General features: G+C 47.0%; 1 protein-coding gene across 1 annotated transcript in view; it reads right to left on the bottom strand.

Annotated features, from left to right (window-relative positions):
* Positions 1-12,354: 12,354 nt before the first annotated feature.
* Nuak1 (NUAK family kinase 1) overlaps positions 12,355-16,099 on the bottom strand; it is a 65,269-nt gene continuing 61,524 nt past the window's right edge. Inside the window, exon 7 of the mRNA XM_026396732.2 lies at positions 12,355-14,212. Coding sequence (XP_026252517.1) covers positions 13,071-14,212 — 1,142 coding nt within the window. The 3' untranslated portion in view covers positions 12,355-13,070. The remainder of the gene's footprint in view (positions 14,213-16,099) is intronic.

Raw genomic sequence — 16,099 nt, 5'->3', positions numbered from 1 at the left:
CATGCAGCTTTCAACATTGATATTTGGAAAGAATGATCAAAATTAATGACCTCAACTTTTTAAAGGCTGCAAAAAAGAAAAGAAACACCAAATTAAACCCCAAGTGGAAGGGTAAGATGTTGTTTTAAACAATATTTTTAAAACAGATTAATCCAAAATTTTATTCTTTGAGAAAAAAAAATCAATAGAATTGATAAAGTTCTAAGAAAACAGGGAGAAGGAGAGAGGGAAAGAGACAGGAAGAAAGAGAGTGAAAAATTATTAAGAATCAAAGAAGGATGATCACTAGAAATCCAATAAAAATTAAAAAAGGAAAATAATAAAGTCTTAAGGAAAAAAAAATCATGCCAAAATGCCACAGACTAATTCCTTGACAGGCATGTGTCATCAAAAGCAACTCAAGAAAAAAATAGAAACCTAAATAGCTCTAGAGCAAGCAGAGGAATTCAACTCATAATTTAAAACTTTTCCACGTGAAGGAAATTCCAGGTCCCAACAGCTTAACTGGAAACAAAACCCAGTATTTTCTGAAGAAATAACACCAGGCGAGGGGAGCTGCAGCTCAGATACGGCGTTGTCCTCGCCTGCACAAGGCCCTAGGTTCAATCCCCTGCACCAGAGAAGGTAGGAAGAGAGACGTAACAACACCAGTCCTACATAAAGGTTCTGGTCAATAGAAGGAAGAGCACAAAACCCAACCCATTTTAAGGTCAGCATTATGCTGATAACAAAACCAGACAAAGATGTTACAAAAAGGAGAGAGACAGAAAGAGATCTACAAACCAATATCTCACATTTAAAAAAATCCTTTAAAAATATTAGCAAATCAAACTCTAATGATACATAAGAAGAACAACACAACATTGATAAAGTGGAAATTATCCTAGGAATGCAAGGCTGGTTTAATCTTCAAAAATCAATCAATACCATCACCATATTAACCTAGTACAAGGAGAAAAAAATCATATAGTCATTTTAATACATTCAAGGAAAGTACTTGACACGCTTCTGCAAGTACTTATAACAACCACAACAAAACACTTCTCAGCCAACTTGGAATAGAGAGGAACTTCTTCCACCTGGTAAAGGGCATCCATAGCCACCATGCTTAAGGGTGAAAGACGAGTGTTGTCCTTCAAGTGCAGGAACAAGGCAAAGATATTCACCCACTCTGTATTGATTCAACACCATATTGGAAGTTCCAGCACTAAATGTGTTTTGTTATAATGAGGCAAGGAAAGAAAGAAAAGGTTAATAGATGAGAAAGAAAGACGTAGAACACACTTTATATGTAGAAAACCCAGCCATATTAAAAAAAAAAAATTCTAAAAGTTCAAAAACTACTAAGGACTCTTAAGTGAATTTAACATCGTCATAAAATTAAACCATATTTTTCCATTTTTTGGTGCATTGTAGTAATAAATAATGGTGTGATTTACTGTTACATATTTGTAGAGGCACACAACAGTAAAACAATATAATCTGGCCAATATCATCTCCTGGTATTTCCCCTCTCCCTCCCCTCTTGCCTCCCCCTTCCTCTACCTCCTCTCCTTATCTCCCTTAGATTTTCATGAGGTCCCCCGGAAGGAACTTTTTCTTCCTTTTTCCTCTCCAGTTTCCACCTATCAGAGAAAACGTGGGACCCTTGACTTCCTGAATTTGAATTTGTCTTATTTCACTTAACATAATGGTCTCCAGTTCCATTTTCCTGCAAATGACAGGATTTCATTATTCGTTAGGATCAAATACACCTCCACTGTGTATGTCTATCACATTGACTTTATCCATTCAGCCACCGACAAACACCTAGGCTAGCCGCACAGACTTTGGCTGTTGTGAATTGTGCGGCTACAAACACGGGTACGCACGTATGACCACCATAAGGATGTCTTTAATTCTTTGGGATAGATACCCGGGAGTATTATAGCTCCATCACACGGTGGTTCCATTCTTAGTGTTTTGAAGAAGCTCCATACTGATTTCCATAGTGGAAAATGCTGAGGGAAATTAAAGACACAAATAAGTAGCCTACAAATTGCGTGACTGAATACTGTCAGCATGTCATGTCATTGCTCCACAGATGATGCATAGATTCATTTTAACCGCAGTCAAAACCTTAGGCTGGTTTGTAGAAATGAACAAGTGAATTCTGAAATTTATTCGGCAATACAAAAGAACTGAAAGATCCAAAATAATTTTTAAAAGAGGAAAAAATTATATGACTTCAAGATTTGCCATAAAGCTCCAGTCACCAATCCAGTGTGATTTTGGCAAAATGAATGCTAAATTACTGACAAAGAACAAAGGGTCTAAAATAGACCCCACACATCCAGGCTTAAGTTTCTGACAAGTGCTACGTCAGTCTAATAGAAAAAGTGGTGTGGTGTCACTCCTGCGATGGGGAACCCCACGGCGGCCAGAGGCAGTGAACTACGGACACTTAACAGTAACACAGAGGAATCTCAAAAATACTGTGCTGAAATGAAGAAGGGAGACGGGCAGGACTAGAGAGGACATGCTTCCATGCACATGAAATGGATCTTCTAGCCCGAAGTGACCGAAAGCAAGTTAGCCTTTTGCTGCAGCCAAAAAAAAAAAAAAAATTGCATTAACTGCAAAGCGGCATTAGAAGAACTTGGTGTGTGATGCAAATTTCCTATATAATGATTGTGGTGGCAGTCACACTGGTGTCTATATTTTCAAAACTCCTCAAAACTGAACACTTTAAAAAGGGGCGTGTTTTAAATGGTAGGTAACTTCCGCTTCCTGAAAGGCACACATACATAACCTCCTCGTAGTTACATGCAGACTGGGAATAATAATACTATTTTTTGTACTAGGGATTGAACCAGGGGTGCTTAACCACAGAGTCACATTCCCAGATTTTTTTTTTTTTTTTTTTTAGCTATTCTATTTGTTTTGTTTCGTTTTTTTTTTAAAAGGCTGTTGCTGAGGGCCTTGCTAAGTTGCAAATTTGACCTTGCAATCCTCCTGTCTCAGCCTCCAGAGCCACTGGGATTACAGGCGCACACCACGGTGCCTGGCATACTATCATTGATAGTAGTAGTCTAGTAGTAGTGCTAGCAGTCGTATGGGTTGTTGTGATAAAGAAAAAGAAGAAAATGCAGGCCAAGTCCAGTCAAATCCAGAATAAAAGAGGACCACTCCATGACAAGTGCCCACCTGCTCCAAGCTGCTTTAGGCGTTCATCACATCACCATCCGACACGGTGCAGGATTTGTGTGTTGTCTGCCACCTTTGCTCACCCCTAGAGTGGTCTTCTGGAGGGCCAGGACCACCTCTAGTCCCCACTGAATTACCCTACACCTCCAACTTGTAGCAAATAGTGTTTGAGTGGCTCAATTCATAAAGCGGGGCAAAAAGCATTTCTTATCAAGGGGCAGAGCGCTTCTGATCCTAAGAGCAATAGGGAGGAGGACTGTCAAAATGAGCCGAAAGACACCTGCTACCCATGCAGCGAAAATCCCAGGGCCTTGGAGAAGCTATCTCCACTTGCACAGCGTTTGGGAAGAACAGCAGGGGGCTGGGCCTCACCAGAGCCAAATTTGATATTTCCAGAAACTTCTCTAGCTGGTTGGTACCACATGAGTATCTTGAAATTGGCCATAATGGGTGTATCTACGTCACAGAAACCGGCACATCCTACAGGTATCAGTGCTGTCTCCTCACCTCCTGGCCCTGCCACCCAGCTGCTATGACCCCAGGGAGCTAGGTGGTAAGCATCGGCCAGCACACCCCTCGCAAGGGCTCAGGACTCTCTTAAAGGGGTTTCCGTGACTTACTCTTCCCACGGAGACTTCTTAAGAGGCCCAGCACGCACATCAAGTGGAACTGACCAGCTTGACTCGTTTCTTTTCTCCTCTCCACTTGGTCACATGTGATTATTCCCTTAGGAGGATTCCAAGAACCGTGTTCGAACATCACTGACCCAATCCACCCCTCCCTTGGCAGACGAGGGGGAAAATAAATGGATTAAAATCCCAAACAGCAGAACCGAGAGCCCCTGACTCCGCTCAGTGTGGGCTTCTATGCTGGACCAAGCCTGCCAGCTTCTAATGGCTTGAAAGGATGGTTCTCAAGCCTGTGTTTGGCACCAGGCCAGACAAGGAGACCATCCAGGTGGGCAGAGGGTGGGGGCTGATCCAGGGGTGCATGCCAGAAGATGCCAAGGAAGGAGCATGAGGCTGAAAATGAAGGCAGAGCAAGAGAAGGCAGAGACGCCTTGGCAGGGAGGAGACGGAGAAAGGAAGCTGCAAGGTCCAGGCTGTGGGCTGCCAGCAACCTGGCGGGCACCGAGTGCATCCCTGGGATCACAGGGAGGCCGCCCAGTGTGGAAGACACAGGACTGGCAGACCCTTGTGGAAGCACTGAGGGCAACTGCACCGGAACCTCGGGGAGCACTCGCCTCTTCTGATCTCCACTCCATTGGAAATCCTCTTCCAATCGGAAGCCAACATGGCCTCACGTTCCACCATTCCAAACCCCGAAGGTACCTGAGCGAGAGGCTACGGGTTGTTCCTCAGATCCCCAGCCTTCCGTGTCCCTTCACTCCATCATGATGGCACCCCGCTCTATGTGTTTATGAGCAGCCAGTCCAGGCAGGGCCCCCGGCCAGGGACCATCTGCACTTCCCAGGGATGGAACCCACAGCCAGGGCTCCTCTGGAGCAGACCAGCGGGGCTAGTTCTGAGGTCTGCATCGGGCTTTCTGCTTTGCACACAGGCTTTTGTCTGGGCTCCAAAGCCCGATGGCTGAAGCTTCTGGAATGCCCTCGGCACTGCTGAATCAGATGTTTTTCCGCTTCAGTGATTCACAAATTCCAGTTTGCAGAACTTTCTCGGGCTAGCTGTTCTTTGGAGCCCTTTTCTCCAGCTGCCTCTGAAACGGACTGCCCCCAACCCTGGGTTTCGCAGGACTGCGAGGTGTTCCTCTGGAGGACCCCAATGCCTGGGGCATCCCCCGGTTCTGGGCTGGGAAGACCAGGTGCTGTGCTGCTTCCTGTGTGATGGATATGGCCGGGTGCCTGACCCCAGGCCCGTCTGCACAGCCCAGCCCGGCATCCTGTCTCCACGTGGCTCTGAGCAGATTGCTGTGAGCTGGGGCACAGGAAAGAGCCCATGGAGCCTTGTGGGGCTGTATGAATACACAGCTTTGAGCGCAAGGCTCCTGACCCTGAAGGCCCCAGGTCCCCTCTAGTGAGTTCTGAGCCATTACAGAGGCTCATAGAGAAAGATGAGCCCTTTCACCTTACGCCACCCCAGAGTGGCTACAAAACTCAAATCATTCCACTAATCCACCCGTTAGAGCTGGGTCTTCTAGAAGGTGACATCCGTGGGAGTAAGGGGCAGTTGTTCTGCTCTCCATTTTTCTTTGGAGAATGTACTCACCTGGGCCAGTGTCTTCCTTCCCGATCTGCTCAGATCCTGCAGGAAAATGCTTTTTCTACGAACAGGGATGGTGACAGGCTGGGGCTCGTGGTCAAGGAGACTGAGTCGCAGCAGGATCATCACAGATGCTCAACAGAGCAATTAACAGCCTGAGCTCAGAAGGAGGTCAGCCAGGCCCATATTTGAATCCAGCTCCATATTTGGGTGATTTGGGCAAGTTACTGCACTTTCTCAAAGCTGTTTCCACCTCTGTACAAATGGAGATAAGGGAACCTTAAAAGAGATGAGATAGTCACAGAGTCACACATGTAGAACCCTGTGATGGCAGAGACGAAGCTGGGAGAAGTTCAGGTACCCGTGGGCCTACTTGAAAGCCACATGAAAAGAGAGCCACCCGACATGTACTGACTTAGTGAAAGGAAGAGACGATTGCTTTCTGTAATAGACCACTGACATTTGGGGGATTATTTGTTACTTCAGCATAACAGAGCCTAACCAGACTAATTCACCAACAAAAACTAGCACAGAGCGTAGGCCAAAGAACGTAGGCCAAGATGTAATGAATATTCATTCATTCCCCAGTCAGATAGAGGTGAGCACTATGAACTTTTCCTCAGGAGAAAAATAATTGCCACGATTTTAAAGTACATTTCATTGCTATTCTCCCCTACAATCTCATAATGGAATCAGACCATGGTACTCTTACGGGCAGATCTAGTGACACCAAAACATTATTCTGAACTTTGTGTGTCTTCATATAATATCACTGCTGCTCCATTTCCATGCCTCCAGCTTTGCATGATTGTGTTGTGGATTAAAAACATCCTTTCCATAAATTTCAATAAATTGGCAGTGAATTTTTGCAATGGAAACATTCTCATTTAAAATTGCACATCACAGCATATGTCTCGTCTGGGGACCACCTGTTGAAGGAAGCAGCCATTTGTAATTAAGGATCCAAAGTCATAAATGATCACAGTCAGACCATACTAGACTGTGGCCACACATGTTTAACAAAACACCATGCTCCCTGGACTGTGATTTTCCTATGCCAACAAACCAGAAATTAACCCTGCAAAACTGTGTTTTGAAGACCCCAGGACCTTGGCACATACAATTTCCTTCATAGCACTTATTTCTACATGTAATTTGGGATATTTTATTCATTTACTTGTTTATTGTGCACTTCTCCCACCAGACCTTAGTAACCATGAAATCTATCCCACCTTTAGGATTCCAGGTAGATGCGCTTTATTTTATTTTTTTTTTTAAGAGACAGGGAGAGAGAGAGAGAGAGAGAGAGAGAGAGAGAGAGAGAGAGAGAGAGAGAGAGAATTCTAATATTTATTTTTTAGTTATCGGCGGACACAACATCTTTGTTTTGTATGTGGTGCTGAGGATCAAACCCCAGAGCCGCACGCATGCCAGGCGAGCGTGCCACCGCTCGAGCCACATCCCCAGCCCAAGACGAGCTTTATTAATAAAGCCTAGGTAGTGTTTTAACCAATTTCAGTTGAATTTTATGATTTTATAGATGACCTTCTGACAAATATATCTACTTTATGTAGTATTACTACTGCTGTCTTCATTGGGGTCAGCCATATGAATTTAAAATCTTATATGTACCAGGCACTGCTCTGTACTTTACTTAATGTAATCATTGTAGTAACTCTAAAAGTTAGGGATTGCTTAATGCTGTTTTATAGTTGAGTATATTAATGCTAAAAACTTGTAATTAACGTGGGTTATTCCTTGTCCGTTCTGCATCCCTTTGATGGATCTGCATTCCCCGTGTGTGATTCTAAAGGAGATGTCATTCAAGTACACCACAAAATGGTAGGCACATGATCCACACTGGCCAATCAGAGTGCCTCTTCCCCTGGACTCTGACTGGGCCAGAAGGAGCCATGTGACCCAAGGAAAGCCAATCATAGTCCTTCCTTGTTCCATAACAATTAGGACAGTAAGAACCCCCTGACTCCGGATGACATTCTAAAAGGATCTCATAAACTTACTATGGCTAAGAACTGTCTTGCTACCCCATGGAGAGATCCTAAGAAGGAAGTTCACAGTGAGAGTGAGTGATGCAGCCAATGACTTCCCTTGAGCCCCTGGATCCAGCTGTGCCTGAGACATAATTCTTGGAGTTCTCAGTTCTATGAAGCAGAAATTCCTCTTGGTACTTAACATGGTCTGAGTGAGTTCCTGCCAATTGTCACCACAGATGCAGTGAGTATCAAGTTCAGTAAATGTTCTCTCGATTTTCCTCCTTTAAGTAACCACGGTCCATTAACTCCACCAACAGTTGACAACATGTCAACCTCCTCCACTGTGGTCACCCCCATTCCCTTATTAACCTTCATACCTCCCATTTGGTCCAGCCCCTGAGCTGAGCCCAAGCAGTTCCCTTGGTCTGGATGCAGAATTATGTCTTTCCAAAGGGTCTCATTTTTAAGCCCCTTCCTCCGCAAATGACTGCCCAGGTAATCATGGCAGCGAGAATTAAGAGTCTGCAGATCAGACACGTTGCCTTTAAGTAAATGTCAAAAAGTCAATGCATATTGCCCTGAAATCAAGAGGATTACTATTTCCCATTCATAATGAGTTTTAGACTCAAGATCTAATAGGTGACTTCACAGAAACTCTCTCATTCCTTAGGAGCCCTGTTCGAAATCGGCAAGAGAACAATTTAATCGGACAGTTGAGAAAACTGAGGCCCAAGGAGTTGCAGCAATTCAACTCAGTAAGGTCAAGTCCAGCCTGGAATTGGAACCTTCCCATTGCAGCCCACCATGAGAGGCACCAACACGTTCTGATCCAGTGGGCCACCATCATCAGCATCCTCTCCCCAGTCCTTGATGATACCCAGCACCTGGTCAACTTCGCCAATGAAGTTCCATCAGATTAGCTTGCCATATAAAATATGGGGTACCCTGTAAAATCTGAATTTCAGGTAATGAATTTTTTCAGTATAAACATGGCCCAAATATTGGATGAGGTACACTTATACTAAAAAATCACTCATGATTAAATAGGAGACCAGTGGATTAGAAGAAGGAAATGAAAGAGAGGAAGGAGGGATGGGAAAAGGGAAGAATAGTGGCATGACCTGACCCAGCTTTCCTACGTACATACACGAATACATCACGGTGAATCTCGCCTTTTTGCATATCCGTAATGCAGTGATTTTAAACAACTATAACTGAATGGAAGAAAGGTCAGCAGAAAGGGAACGAAGGGAGAAGAGCAGAGAAATGGGAAGTTCTGGGGACTGAATGAGAGCAAATGATATTCGAGGTAGAATTATGTCTAAATGAACCCTAATATCATGTTTAACTAAAATGCGCTAATTAAAAAAAACCCTCAAAAATCATTCATGATTTACCTGGAGTTCAGATGTCACTGGGCATCCTGTAGTTTTGTTTGCTGTGACTGAGGTTCTTCCAGAAGATGAGCTGTCATTTCTTTGCAAAGTCCGAGTTTGCTTGCACAGACCTGGAAACACCACCCCTGGGTGCAGAGCACGACCCTCACGTCGGGTACAGGGTAGAGTTTGGTTCCATTTGATAGGATGGCCAGGACCCAGGGACTCCTCAGTCTCACCCTACTGCTCATTCTTTCCAAGAACTTTCTAGGGGGGGTCTGTTCATGTAAGAAATGGTGGCCAAATGAGACTGGTGGCCGCTTCTAAGAAGACATAGCCATTGCTCTTGACCCTGATCCATCAAGTTAACAATCCGTCTGCCTTGGGAGAAGAGGACAGTGCTTGGGAGGGGGTGGGCAGGGAAGCTCGGGAGCACGCTGGCTAAGTGGTTAGCTTTCGATGACACCGAAGGAACCCGGCCATTCCTCCCTCTTGGAAACTCTAACCAAGAAGATGTCAATTGGGAAGTTACTGGGCAGGTCAAGGTGGTCCCACAACCAGGGAGGAGAAACGTGAAATGTGTGACCACGCTCATCTGATGCTCCTCCAGGAGACCAGAAAAGGACACATGTGCTGTCATTTCTTTGGCCAGACTTTTCTTACATGGACCCAGCAGAGCATAACTCTCTCTGGCTGGTGCTAGGGTAGGGTTGGATGTCGTCTGACATTAAGGAGAATAAAGCTGGTGAGAGAGGATCGAGCAGGAGAGAGAGGATCGAGTCCTCCAGGCTCCCACTGCTCTCCAGCTTTGGTTCCGGCACGTGGTGGGCTGCGGCCCCTTCTGAGGACTCTGAATACAAACTCCCCCTTGGTAACTGAGCCCGCCTGGGTAGATTTCCAGGACTTCCACCCGCTGTGTCATGTCCTTGACTGAGAAAGACGAGTAAATAAAGAAGCAAGTCTCAGTTCAGTTCGTTGCCATTTATTTAATTTAAAAATAAAAACAGAAACAACCAAAAAAAAATAACAAAGCAAAAAAATCAGTTTCCAATGAAAAATACAAACACTTTGGGTGGTTATCCAGCTTTTTTTTTTTTTTTCCTCCCCGAAGGCTGTTCTCAAACCAATCAAACGAGTGAAAACCAATTTTGACTGGAGCCGTAAAGCACGTTGCACCAATTAAATTACACCAATATATTATTATAATACCTTTGAAATGCCTTTCAGACCAATAAATAAAAAAAAGACAAATTCAAATTAAAAAGTCAACTTTTTATTACCAAAAAAAAATAGAAATTAAATAAAAAGTCACAACACGGATTCTTTTTTTTTTTTTTTTAATGTGCAGTCAAGTTTCTCCTTCTCTCTCTCCCTTTTTTTTTTTTTTTTTTTCCTTTTTCTCCTAGGAATGATACCATGCCAGTAAATCCCTACAGAACATTTCCAGTTTGGCAATAAGCAGTCAGTCGATCATTCACATTTGTATTCAAGACAGCAGGCCTGGGCAAAACGCCTGAATTTCACCCTGGAAAGTGCTCCTCGAAGAAGCACCACCTGGTAACAGGGATGGAAATTCAGAGGGTACTTAGTATTTTCCTGTTGCCTGGGGTCTTGAAGCACTTCCTGAAAACTGATCTTGCCTTGAAATTTACCTGTAAAAAGAAGTATAATTCTACCCCTTTGGCAGATGTGTAAACGAAGACGCCAAAAAAAAACCAACCCCACAGAGGCAAGGAAGGACCAGGAGAGCGGACGTCCCATCCCCTGCTTCCAAAGCAGGTCATCAAATTGTCCTCGCCTGTGACTCCATGGAAATGGACCAAGCACAACTTCTTTGGCTGGGGACTGGCTGGTGGGGTGGACAGAGCTTGGTCAGGAAGCAGAGCTTTCAAAGTTTTTCCTTGAAAGGAGAGTTGACATCACGTCCAGAAACCAGAGGATGTCAGAAGAATGTTGGAACTGGACAGAGCCTGAGAGGCCAACCAACCCCACCCACCCTGCAGCCCTGCTGGAGAGGAGAACAGCCCCCATCCTGCAGTGCCCAAGGCCACCAGCCATCTAGCGGCAGACCAGGTCTGGACTCTGAGTCTCTGCCTCTGAAGGGAGGATGTCCTTTGCCACGATGCACCAAGTTTATTGACAAAAGAGAACATGCAGGTGTTTGGGAGGCAGGAGCGGAATGATTTTCCTTAATAGTGTCATTTTCACTTAAAGATTAGAGCCATGGAAAATGCTAAGCAGATGCAACCACTTGGCAAAAGGGAAAAACACATTGGCCGGTAAGCAGGTGGGTGTTAACACCTAAGTCACACGCCAGCTGTCAGCAAGGCCGGGTGTGATCTGGGGCCAGCAGTGCGGCAGGAGAGGCTGGTCAGAAAAGATTATAGATCAGAGAGAGAGAGAGACAGAGAGAGAGAGAGAGAGAGAGAGAGAGAGAGAGAGAGAGAGAGCGCTCAGAGGCTGCAGGGTGCCCTTCACGCACCCCCATGCTCCCAAACACAACTTGCTCTCTATAGATCTTTGTCCCTTTTAAACTCTACTGGAGTTGAGCAAGGAGTGGAATTGAATGAAAGGAAACTAAGCAGCTTCTCATAGCACATGGCTCAGCCCGACCTGAAGGAAAGCACAAGCCAGAACCATCTCCGGAAGGCAAGGGCGATGTCATCCTAATGCATGTTCTTAATGAATTCTGGTTTTTTTAACGGTATCCCAAGATCAGTCCTCCCGGCTGTAAGTGGCTATGAAACCGACCACCTTGAAATAAGGATTCTGATTTTCCTAAGCCTCTAGAAACTAGAGTCAACCCAGAGAGACGGGTAATTTCAGAGACTGTACCCCCGAGATGTCCCCTGTGGGAGTGCTTGTCAGCTACGATCTGGCTTCCCAGTGCGCTCAGGGAGTCCTGCCACCTCTCTTCTGCCTCCTCCAGAACCATCTGGATGACTCCTAAAGAAATATTCTTCTCCTCTCTGCTTCCTTCTCACCCACTCGGCTCTTCTGACACCTTATTCGTTTAAATGGATCAAACTTTCTTTCTCCCTAAAGCCCAGGAGTTGGTGTCAACGTTCAAAACCGTGACAGAATCCTTAGATTTGGGGAATAAAGCACCTCCTGTCTGACTTTCCTTTCTTCATCCAAATATTCCACCTACGGTCTAATTCCCAGAAGCAAACTCTTCCACCTCGGAGGGCGCTCTACTGGGTGCATGGGAGACCACTTGCTCTCTGTGGACAGAGCCAGTAACTGAGCCAGGCAGTCATCCTTTAGAGACTGTGGGCAATGTCACCTCCAGTCCAAAGCAAAAGGCAGCGTTCCAGTTACTATTAAGACATGAGAGAAGAGACAAGCTGCCCCTTGCAAGTGAACTTCCTCTTCCGTTCAACTGTGCAAAGGCCACAGAAGGCCTTTTGCGCTAGAATACACGAGAGTTCCGGCCTCTGACACTGTCTTCTTTCTCTCTGTCCACTCTCTTGCTGAAGAGCAAGACACACAGCAAGGAGACACGATCACCATGGGCTGACTGTGTCCCTAGCAGAGTTCAGAGCAGTCTCTGCCCAAAGCCCTGTTTTCCATTCAAGGTAGATTAGCCAATTAACAAATGCCACAGTGGTGGCAGGAAGAGTTAATGTAGATCCCACAGAATGCTTTAACCTGATTCCCAGGGCTCAGCCAGGTCAGAGATGACAAGTACGTCGCAGCATGAATGCTATTGCCTCCCTTTCCCTTCCCGTGGCAGCCATCACTATTCAATCACAGCTCTCTGCTGCTACGGAAACCAACACACCCAATAGACATTATCAATCGATCACCAATTCAAGCCCGGGTTGCTGAAATCTTGCCAGCCCCATGCAGTCAGATCAAGCTTGCTAATGTTAGAAGCAAAGGAGCAAGCTCTTTGGGCTCATCCAAAGCAGATGGTCCTGGTTTCTCTTGCCCTCCTCCAAAGCATCCGCATGACTTCTAGGGAAATGCCTCCTTCCCCGTCTGCTCCCCACTCCCACCAAGCGCCAGCCAACACCACCCTCCCTGGGCAGCTGGTCCTCTAGGAGGTGCCGTATGCAAATACCAATTAGGACCCAAATTCTGACTAGCAGTTGGCAGAACTGGCTGGGCGCCTGCTTCTCCCTTTTAGGTGCTGGCTCAAGGCTGTCAACTTGGCCAAGCCAGACGGCGCCAATCCTTTTTCAGTCTGTTGTCCAGGCCAGCAGAGAGGTAACCAGCCTGTCAGCACAAGCCCCGCGGCCCTTCCTCCCTCGCTCGCTCCCACCCACCCCATCCCCCGGGGCCCCGGAGGGCTAGTTGAGCTTGCTGCAAATCTCCAGCGCTTTCTTGTAGACCTGAGTCACGTCATCCATGTCCGTGAGGAGGGAGAAGCTGCTGTCTGCCAGCCGGTTCCGGTACCGCTTCAGGTACTGGGGCCGGGGCCGGTTGTGGAGTCCTTCAAAGTCCTGGATCTGGAGGAAGTTTTCAGCAGAGACGCAGCTGCGGATGCGCTGGCGGGCTGGGCGGTTCTCCTGCAAATCTAACAAGTCCAAGGAGTCGCTGGACAGGACACTGTCGTCACTGATGACGCTGGAGGGACGGCTGTAGCTTCGGGAGAGGCCCTCAGCGGGGACACCGGGCTCTGTCAAGGATTCCAGTGTGGGCACTTCGGGGCTGGCGAGGGCCCGGTCGGTGGCGCCTGCTGAGTATTTGCTGCTGTGTTTCAAGATGCCCTTCCTCCGGCAGGACAGGCTGTGAGAAGCCACCCTGGCCAGGTCCGGGGGGCTGGGGGAGGGGAGGCCACTGCCCAGGGCCTCGGTACTGTCCAGCAGCTCTGAAGATTCGCTGCGCTCTGGGGACGAGTAGTAGCCCGATTCCCTCTGCTGGGTCTTTTTCAAGATGCCTTTCTTGGGCATGGTGGCCGACTGCTTGGGACTCAGTTTCCCTGGCACATCTGCTTCGGGGGAGCTGGGGAGGGGCACACCAGTCCGGCACAAGTCCTGCTCCATCTTAAAGGAGGGCAAGGTGGGACCCACGACCCCCTCGATGAAGCCCGTGCTGTGGGAGCGGTGCTCACTGTTGCATCTCTTCTTCAGGATGCTCTTGGGCCTCTTGGAACTCAGCTTGGAAGGGCTTTCGGGCACCGAGTCCTGGCCAGACTGGGCAAAGTCATTCTCTTTCTTGGATTTCTTCAGCGACCGCTGTCGCTCCAGCATGACCTCGGGTTTGGCCAAGCCCTTCACCTTGGCTTCCGCCTCAGCCTGCAGCCCCGTGGATCGGTGGTGCCAGTCAATGATCCGCGCCAAGAGCGGGGACTCGGAGTCGTGAAGGGCGTCGCAGTCGCAGACGCTGCTCTTGTAGCCCCAGTTCACCCACCAGTGGTTGGCAATGTCCTCAATGGTGGCCCGGCGATCGGGGTTCACCATCAGCATCCACCGAATGAGTCCTCGAGCATCTAGGGGACGAGAGACAGAAAAAGTCAGGCCATGGCACGGGGGCTTTGGAGTTTACCAGGAAAAAAAAAAAGCCATTTGCAGGTCTGGTCCAGCTACACGTTGGAGCGAGAAGCCCAAGCCTTTCAGACTGCCCATCAGAAGCACGGGCCATGACATCCCGGCCTGTTCTTCCATGAGTGAAGGAATGTCATGGAACGACTGAACTTCTGTCATCTCAGGTCTTCCAAGTTCCAAAGAATTCAAACCCCACCCAAGCAGGGACCCCTACTCTTTTGGTGAAGATCATTTCACTCCAAGGAAAAGGTGTCCATCACCATGGCTTTTGTCACTCCTCTGAAGGTGGACGCACCCAGACACAGCACTTGTGGCCACTGGGAAAAAGGAATTGGAGGCAGAGCACAGAGAGGAGCCCCTCTGTGCCAGGAGTGGCTCTTACCTGACACACCTGGGCAGGGAGAGCCGCTGTCCCCCAAACTGGCCTCACCCTGAGGACTTGGCTAGCTTCTGAGAGCCACACCCAGCGAGCTCACCTCTTTCCCTGTCTGACATAAGTGGGCATCTGTGTCCACCGAGCTGTCGGTTAGACAGCAGCTATCTGTCTCTGCTACCAGGTGTTCACAGCCAATTTGGGGGAAAAAAAAAAACAAAACCAAACCCTTGCAAATTTCTGCTGCCAGAAAACTGGGGGAAAGGCCCAGAGAGATGTTCAGGAGGCTACAGAACAAAATCAGTGACTTCTACAGCTAATAAGTTGACTTTTAGGGTCAAACCATTCAGCCCCCACAGGAGATGAATTCTATCTTGGGAAGCGGTCGCCTCCCTGAGCCACTCGTACAGCAATGAGCAGCTGGCAAAGACCCTGCAGTGGGGTTGGGGTGAGAGGCACCCCTGAAAAGCAATAGGGTGATCCTTCAGTCATTCAAAAAGCCTTTCCTAAACCCCTACCACATGCCAGAGATTTCACTGGCACCAGTTAGCTAGTGAGGTAAATAAGAACCGCCACAGAAGTCACCCTGAAATTCCCCCAAAAAGAACAGACTGGTTTATTGAAAAAACACACAGACAGATAGACATGTGCATATCGATAGAGACAACAGTCAGTCCTCATTATCCACGGATTCCATATTTGCCAATTCTCCTACTCACGAAAACGTATCTATCATCCCACAATCAAACCTCGAAGCTCCATGGCCATTGTTTTTGCACACACACGGAGCGTGAGGCATTTGTCACCCGTGCACACATGTGCCAGCTTTTGGACCATAAACGACTGTCCCTTTCTCAGCCTACTTGTGCCATGGTTTTCACATTTTTGCACTTTCTGCTGTGATTCTGCCACTTAAAATGGACCCAAACAAATTACTGAAGTGTTTTCTAATGTCCCCAGGTGCAAGTGTCCCCAAGTGCAAAAAAGATTGTCCTGTGCCCCAAGGGGGGAAAAAAAACATACATTACACGCTTTGCTCAGACAGGAGCAAAAGTGCCGTTGGCCAGGGAGTTTGAGGTTAAAGAATCAATCATACATATTAAATTAGGGACTTTAAAAATAAATATACAAAAGATAAGATAAGCACTGATCAACAGACAAATACATTGTGGTTGGAAGTTCACGGACATCTCACTGTATTTTCCCTAGAAGCAGTGGTTCAGTGACTGCAGCAACTTTACAGGACATAACTATTGGGGATAATGAGGATCGACTGTGTGTACGTTACGAACATAACTGAAATGCTTGTGTTAACTACATTCCACGGTGGCCGCCCGTACGTTCTCACTGTCCACACATGTTGTTTTCCCATGAAGAGATGGAGCTTATGACCTGGGTTGCTTTAACCAGTAGAGCCTGCTGGCTTCCTAGCCAAGTCAGTAAGAACACTGGCAGCTCC

The sequence above is a fragment of the Urocitellus parryii genome, chromosome 5 (assembly GCF_045843805.1).
Source record: "Urocitellus parryii isolate mUroPar1 chromosome 5, mUroPar1.hap1, whole genome shotgun sequence".
NCBI classification, from domain to species: domain Eukaryota; kingdom Metazoa; phylum Chordata; class Mammalia; order Rodentia; family Sciuridae; genus Urocitellus; species Urocitellus parryii.
The sequence above is the reverse complement of the archived record's forward strand: the minus strand, read 5'-3'. Positions and strand labels throughout refer to the sequence as shown.